The 8,449-nt window shown below is 37.7% G+C and overlaps 1 protein-coding gene across 1 annotated transcript; it reads right to left on the bottom strand.

The window, feature by feature from the left end:
• Nucleotides 1-5,211: 5,211 nt before the first annotated feature.
• Nucleotides 5,212-6,345, bottom strand: htr1b (5-hydroxytryptamine (serotonin) receptor 1B; the record flags this gene model as incomplete). The annotated part of the gene is made up of 1 exon (XM_079262684.1): nt 5,212-6,345. One exon carries the CDS (start codon nt 6,343-6,345, stop codon nt 5,212-5,214), a length of 1,134 nt encoding a protein of 377 aa, XP_079118810.1.
• Nucleotides 6,346-8,449: the final 2,104 nt, after the last annotated feature.

Below are 8,449 nucleotides of genomic sequence, written 5' to 3'. Positions count from 1 at the left end.
AAACATACATCAGATGTTTCTTTATTTCTCCCAGTCACAGGAATAAAACTTATTTTTTCCCTTTTAATTTTTTTCATTCAGGTTTAATTTGTTCCCTGAATTCCCATCCACCTTATCAGACATGCAGCTATGTCTTTGATTGCAGGAAGCCGCAGCTCTAAAAATAAAGTAAAATAACTTTCTGAATTTAAGTTTTTTAAGTTCTTTGTTGTCATTAGCCAGCATGTATCTATATTTGGTCTTTCTTAAATAAGCACATTATGGCTGAAATGTGTAAGGGTTGTGTTTGAATGACAGCGTTTGACAGTATGTTGTTGTTTGCCTTCCATCCCTCTGAAGGGGTTGTCACAACAAATCATCGCATGTGTTTTATACCGGATGCCGAACACCTTCCTGCCGCAACCCTCTGCATTCATTACAGTTTCTCTGCAGTTTCTTTAAGAAACTCTGTTTCCTAAACATATATCACAACTAATAAGGGGTCCAGGTTTGTGATGTCACTTCTTACTTGTGAAGCTGTTGCACAACTAATATGCAGGTGAACAAAGGTAATGAGTACTAAAAACAAGCTAATCTTGAGTAAAATGGTCATTTCATCCACCACTATCAGCCTGGTGCGTTGAGACATAACTCTCAGCTAAGGTTGATGATTCACCAAGCTAACAATCCCACCATCAGACTGTCTGGTCACAATATCACTGAGTATTTATTTTGAAACTAACAGCATCCAAAGCACTGTCTGATTCAGAAGCACAGAGAGACTAATTCAAAGTACTGCGAACCTATAAACTACCCAATTCACTGAAATGTCTGAGAAAGTGCTAGTGGCCACAGATCTGCTACGAAGCATTGAAGCAACATGCATGACTGAAGGGTGTGGTTTATGCAGTCATACACACACCATAAAATGCAGCATCTTGGTGACACTCTCAGCCACACATGGGCTGACATTAGTGTTTGTGGGTATAAATGAGGCAGTAAATGACTTCACCTTTGACAACCACTGTTCAGTTTTGGCTCAATATCAAGTTTTTATCTCCAGAAAATGATGAGACTGTAGCACTGATTTATTATTTTGCCAATGGAGTTTGTTTACAATAGTAATATTTCAAGATTTTTAACCTTCTGTGGCTGCTATGTGTTTGTATCAACTTGTCTTAAATGGGTTAAACACACAATGGAAATGGCTGGATTTGAAAAATAGCCTACCCATATAGAAAAAAAAATGTGTTTAAGTACAAAACAATCTGTGTCCATACAGTATGAGTACTTGGCAGGAGTCAAACTAAGCATTACTGAAATCAAACACCCAAACTTGCATTCAACTGCCATTCACCCTAGATTTCGCTACCTTTCTGGGGGACCTTACAGGCTGCTGACTGCTTTTACTTCCTGCCAAGGTCAGTCATTGTCACCTTGCTAAGGTACTTTATTAATAGCAATGACCCCTTGTGCCGCTTTTTCAGGTGATGAATGCTGTAAACCTTCCTTAATCAGAAAGGGTCAAACAATAAAGCTGCTAAACACAACTACGTACAATAAGAGACTTTTTTATAGCTTCAGTAACCCTGTGTTCAGCCTCACTAGCTGTTCTGTCCTTCACTCCGTAGCTGACCTGTTGCAGATCGATAATGCTGCATATTAGGCAAACAAAACAAAAAGTATGGTATAATTAACATATTTGCTTGCATCAATGCAATTATCCAGTGTCAACGAGAAGATAATGTTCTGCTTTACATCTGCAGCAATTTGACAGAAAAATCATTAACCCTGCTCATAACATGTAAGCATGTATTATGTGGTTGTGGATTATTTCTGCTTTGTATAATCTTTCCGCTGGATTCAGGGCTACACTTATTTGTGCTACACTGCAATCTATATTCAACATCATAAGACAGAGCAAGCTCTTAAATTTTGGAAAAACTCCAGTGAACTTAAACATCAAAGTCTGGTTTTGGAAAGAAATGGTTTTGGTGTATAAAACCTTTGGGGACTTCATACAATGAAACAAACTGGATCAAGGGAAGTGAGTCAGTGGGCAGAGAAATGTCAGGTGGATCATCACCAGGTGGGCACTCAAGCTGTAAAAAAAAAAAAAGAAGAAGAAGCTCTTGGTGTAGAATAGGAAAGAAGCTGCAGCTTTCTGTAACCCGCTCCTGACCTCGACTTGAGGCTAGCTACTTGACACAATATGTCACTGTCACACTGTGTGCTGTCAAGCTGCCTTGTGGTTAAGTTTAATATGCAGTAGAGATGCAGGGTTGAAAACTAAGAAAAGGCTGGTTCTGCTGCTTTCTTTCTGGCACATTTTAGAGACTCAAAACAACATTAGTATTAACCCTTTCATGCAAGAATTAATAAAAAAAAAACAAAAAAAAAAAAAAACGATGTAACATTTTTTTTAATACAGTATTTTACCTCTATAGACATATGCAATGATAGTTGTATTGTTTACAAGTAATATTTAGAATTTATCATGATTTATTATTTATTTTAATGTTTTCTATAAAATATTTATAAAATTATATATAATCGTAATTATATTGTGTAAATCATCTATAAAATATAACTGTATTATTTTCTTTTCCTATTCATCGCAAAGGCAAACTTGTGTAATTACATTTTGTTCAATTATATCACATATTTATTTATTCTCCAGTGAGTAGAAACATATTGGATGACTTACTAACATCCACTGAAGTGGTTTATTTACGAAAATACCCTCCTCATTCATTATGCAAGAAAAAAGCTTGTAAATGGGTGTCCACAACAGGGCCACTATGCATGAAAGGGTTAAAAGTAATCAGCTAATAATAATTATCAGTCCAATAAAATCAAACAAATCTGCTTTTGTTGCAAACATTGTCATGAATTTCACGACGCTTTCACCAGTTATAGCTGAATAAACTTTGCTCATAATTTGGCATTGTCATCTAGCAATTTCACAGTAAGATATTTTTCATTGCAAAAATCCCAAATCATGCATTTCCATACTTTTTCATCGATCCATCCTGACAAACCAGGCCTGCAAATAACAGCTTGTCTTTAAAAGAGAGCTTTACAGCCCTATCCTCTATTATACAAAAGCGTAGAATCCATTATTTACAGATGAATGACTTTTTTGCAGTGTACTCTTTAATTAAAATGGAGAAACATTTACAATGGACACTTCAACATTGATGCAGAGCACTATCATTGTACTGCTGTACCCATTTCTTTTCATGTGTCTCACATAAGGTATCTTATAGGAGCCGCAATCTTTTTTTAGGACATTATGTGCTATTGGCACAATGGTTTTGGTTTGTTCTTTTGTTCTCGTGGATGCTTGCCTGAGGAAGACCTTGTAAGTAGGAGCATTAAATTTTGTTTGTGTGAAAAGAGCTGCACTCTTCCTTTTTTTTTTCTTTTCTTCTTGTCCAGCTATTAAATGTCCATAATTAAAACTTTGCAGGAAAAAATAGGACGTGAAAAGTTGCATTCTTTACTAATCTGATCAGGCAAAGAGACATATTTCGTACCAGTCTTTGTTTGTACACATATATCTTCTAAAATAAAATGAGACTTTTCAAGACATTTCAAACTTTGACAGATAAGTTAAAAAGAATAAATAAACCCTAAGTAGCAGAAACAGGATAAGAGTGTGAAAATGTCACAGACTTGAAAAGCACAAACTGTATTTTTTTTCAGACATTAACACATCTGTAACCACGATGATAAGGTTTCACCTGCTCCAGCACAGTCACCTGACATGCATGACATGAAAATCCTCACATAAGCTAAAGAACATATGTGTTTATGCATGCATTGGCATTCTGAGCATCCCTTTCAGCATGTGTCTACAACATGAGCATCGCCCTCTATCTTGCTGAATCTTGAAAGCTGCTGGTCACACAGATGTGTCCCCGTCTGCCTGGAGGAACGCATCGGAGATACAAACATGTCAGGAGGATGATGAAGAGATAAAACAAGATATAGCCACCATTTAACAGGAGAATGTTTGGGAAAGATTCACATTCTTTTAAACCATTTAACATAAAAATGCCCCAGGATGTGGCTGGATTTCCCCTTGACGTCATTTTATTATTTGTGGACCGTTAATCTCTGCGATGGAAGCCTAACGTTGTGTTAAAGCTGGTATTATAAAACATTTGTGCCAGAAAAGTACCTTAAAAAGCCGTTTTAACACAAATTACTACCACAGCATATTTTATTCCATATAATGCTGATAAATCCTCTGCTTTGTTTTTCTAGCTCTTCAGAACAGTCAAAACAATCCAATCAGTTTCTGAAGCAATAAGACTGTAAATGATGAGACACATGAAGATAACATCCTGTAAATACAGATTTAATGTGGCAGCAAACAGATGTGTACAATTAAACAATGGGGATGTTTGTTCAGCAAAATTAAACCAATCATGAGTGTTTAGCCCTACTGGGTAAATATTAGCTGCAGATTGTTGGTTTGATGGTGCTATTACCTAAACTGTCTTAAAGCAGGAAAACCTTTGACTTTTTTTTTATTTATTTAACTCCCAGGCTTGAGATTAAAAAAAAATAAAAAATGAAAATGAAAAAAGGATAAGCACACACATAGCAGCAAGCAGATCAAAATCATACAGAGAGATATATGTTTTGTTCATGAATTTTCAATTGAAAACAACCTTATCTGAACACATATTACAAAATACCAGCTGGCTTATTCAGCCAAAATGTACCTATGGTCAAAAAGCGTGTGAAATGTTCATGTACTGTGTAGTTTGCCCTCCTTCATTGTAAAAATTACAAGCTTTATTGCACCATCCATGCTAGTTTCGTACAGAAGAATTCAAATCACTCAGAAATAGAAGAAAATGAAAGTTATTCAGTGAAGCAAAAAGCTGAAGTTCTCCATCACTAAACATGTCCATGTTTACATGTCATTTCCTTACAGTCATTTTTTAAAATAATTTTTCTTGTTTGTCTTTTTGAAGTCTTGAATGTGTTTATATATGAAGTTTATGTTAAAACAGCCAATATATTTTTTTATTCTTTTGATTAAGAAGAGAATTTTTCCTATTCTTGATCCAAGATTACAAATGAATGATTATTTGTTTCCATGCACGTCTGACAACGTCTCTAATTGCCAGGGAATAAATAAATAAGTACTCTCTCATATATTTCCAGGGTTCATAAAAATAAATAGCAATCTTTTTTGGAGACTGAAGGAACAGTTCAGGGCCTGCAGCATCTAAAGCGCACGAGTTTTTGAAAAGCTTTCTTGAAGTCCTCATTGGACATGGTGTAAATGATTGGGTTGATGAGAGAATTTAGATATCCCAACCACGTAAAAAAGTCAAACAATTCGGGATTAAAGCATGTGTCACATGTGGCCACCAGTAAAGTGTAAATGAAAAAAGGAAGCCAGCAAACGATGTAGGCGCCCAGGATTATTCCCAGAGTTTTTGTAGCTTTTCTCTCTCTGGCAGCAGAAATCCGTTTTTTCTCCAAAAGCGCGTCAGAAACCGTCACTTTCACCTGGTTCTCACTGGTTGAGGATCCAGTGTCGCTGGACGGAGTGTCGTGTCTCCCGCACTGCAGAGAGGTAGTGGATGCCACGGACCCGGGGGAGTTGGTGACCAAGTGCGCAGAGGTTAACCTCTTCCCAACCTTCTTTGGGGACTGCTTCAGGATCCGTTTCCGAGCCTCCACGTATATCCGCCCGTACAGGACAATAAGAAGCAAAGTGGGGATGTAGAAAGCTCCAAAAGTGGAGTAGATTGTGTAAAAGATGTGATCCGTGTTGACGCTGCAGCTGGTCAGCTCCTCCGCTTTCACTTGTCTCCAAAAGAGAGGCGGCAGGGAGATGGAGATGGCGATGACCCAAGCAGTGGCCACCATCCCCGCGGCGCGTGCCGGCGTGCGCTTTTTGGAGTACTCCACTGCGTCCGTGATGGCCCAGTATCTATCCAAAGCTATTACGCACAAGTGGAGGATGGACGCCGTGCAGCACGTTATGTCTGAGGAGAGCCAGATGTCACAAACGATTTGCCCCAGCGTCCAGGTGTGGATCACCGTGTACAGGACGCATATGGGCATCACCAGAATAGACACCAGCAGGTCGGTAACAGCCAAGGAGGCGATCAAGAAGTTGGCTGGAGTTTGCAGCTTCTTAGATTGGGAGATTGTTGCAATAACGAAGGCGTTGGACAAAGTGGTGGCGAGCGTGATAACAGAGAGAATAACAGCCAGGCTGATCTGATAAGCGAGGCTCTCTGCGCTCTCATCTGTAGTGGGTAAATCTGACATGAAGCTGTCGTTTGTGGCGTTCACAAGTTGAGTTGTTTCCACCTGACCGGGAAGCTCCATAACTTTTAGTCACTTTAATTTCGCCCAAAGATATTTGCAATTAAAGGAGTCCAGAGTCTTGATGAACGCCGCCTTATCCATGTCATCTGGTCAGAGAAACGCGACCACCAGCGCGTGATGTAAAAATATTACTTCATTCTTTCTCATTCTCATCTGTTATGCGTAATGGTTTAGTGCGCAAAATGTCAAAATATTGATGCAAATATCCTTTCATCGCAGGAAGTCAAACTTGTCCGTCTCTTGGCCATTGAAGAAAACTTCGTTTTTGGAATTGCACATAGATGAGACAGAAAAGGTGTCTGTGGAAATGTGGAGCTGTGCGTCCTGATGCCTCGACATCTGGGATGATATCACAGATAATCCGCGTGCAGGGCAGAGGTTCTTTTGAGTTGTGACATCTCGGGGCCCCGGTGGTTGAATGATAAGTCAGCCTAAAGCCTCGTTTTTATACAGACTGACATCAAACGAGTACCACTGATCACCACTACGTCTCTCTGTCTCTCTCTGTCTCTCTCTCTCGCTCAAGAGTGGGCTATCTGCAGGGTCATAGTGCCCAGTGTTTCCCATTTATATCATAGAATGCATCATTGCATATTATTAGCCTTTTTGCTGTGGGAAGTGCTGCTGATAGAAAAGGCAAAACCAAGTCTAACTTCTCCATTAATTTAACCCAAGATACTGAGTGTGCTTATTTCAGCACAACATACACTTTGCACACATAATAAAAACTTATATGTGCTGCATCTGATTCTCTGCTCTGATCCTGCAGCTTCATTTTTTCATGACAAGATAATTTAATCAAGGATTTATGCTTTTAAACTATCAGGTTGAACTCCTCACTGCAGAACTGCAGGTCTGCAAGATGCAGTGTACAGATGACAGTGTTGCCATCCTGTTGTCCAAAGTAACCTTGAAGATTGTTGAATTATGCCTTCTCATTCGGATCCCTCTTGCTTTGATCATTGTGATTTAATTTATGATTACATTGTGAATTTTGCTAAATGTCGCTGCCTTTTATGCATATATATATATATATATATATATATATATATATATATATATATATATATATATATATACACATACACATACATACATACACATATACATATATATATATATATATATATATATATATATATATATATATATATATATGTATATATATATATATATATATATATATATATATATATATACATACATACATACATACATACATACATACATACATACACATATACATATATATATATATATATATATATATATATATATATATACATACATACATACATACATACATACACATATACATATATATATATATATATATATATATATATATATATATATATATATATATATATATATATATATATATATATATATATATATATATATATATATACAGTACTCACAAAAAGTTAGGGATATTTGGCTTTCAGGTGAAATTTATGGAAAATGCAATATGTTCATGCTACAGTGATATAATATCATAAAAGTAAGACATTTAAGTAGAAGGATGCACTACTGATTTCCTCATCTCAAAAAATTCATTCAACACAAAAGGTAACGACAATGGTAGTTAAACCACATCAAACAATTTGAACGTCTCAATATCTCGTCATGTGCCCTTGAGCATCAATTACAGCTTGACAGCGATGTTTCATGCTGTTCACAAGGCAACTTATTGCCTGCTGAGGCATGGCATCCCACTCTTCTTGAAGGGCAGCCCTCAGGTCATTGAGGTTCTGGGGTGCAGGGTTTCGAGCCTCTACACGACGGCTCAGCTGATCCCACAGGTTTTCAATGGGATTCAGGTCTGGAGAGAGTGCAGGCCATTCCATTTGAGGTACACCAGTCTCCAACAGCCGTTCCCTGATGATGCGGCCTCGATGAGCAGGAGCATTGTCGTCCATGAAGATGAAATTAGGCCTGTGCTGTTCATGTAGGGGCACAATCACTGGATTAATGATGTTATTCAGGTAGTATGGGCTTGTCACTGTACCATTCACAAAGTGTAGGGCAGTTCTGTACCAAGTGGACACCCCTGCCCACACTGTAACACCGCCACCACCAAAAGCTCACCTGGTGACAACAG

Source organism: Telmatherina bonti (genome assembly GCF_933228915.1).
Source record: "Telmatherina bonti genome assembly, chromosome: 22".
NCBI classification, from domain to species: Eukaryota; Metazoa; Chordata; class Actinopteri; order Atheriniformes; family Telmatherinidae; genus Telmatherina; species Telmatherina bonti.
This window is presented reverse-complemented; position numbering and strand designations above follow the sequence as displayed.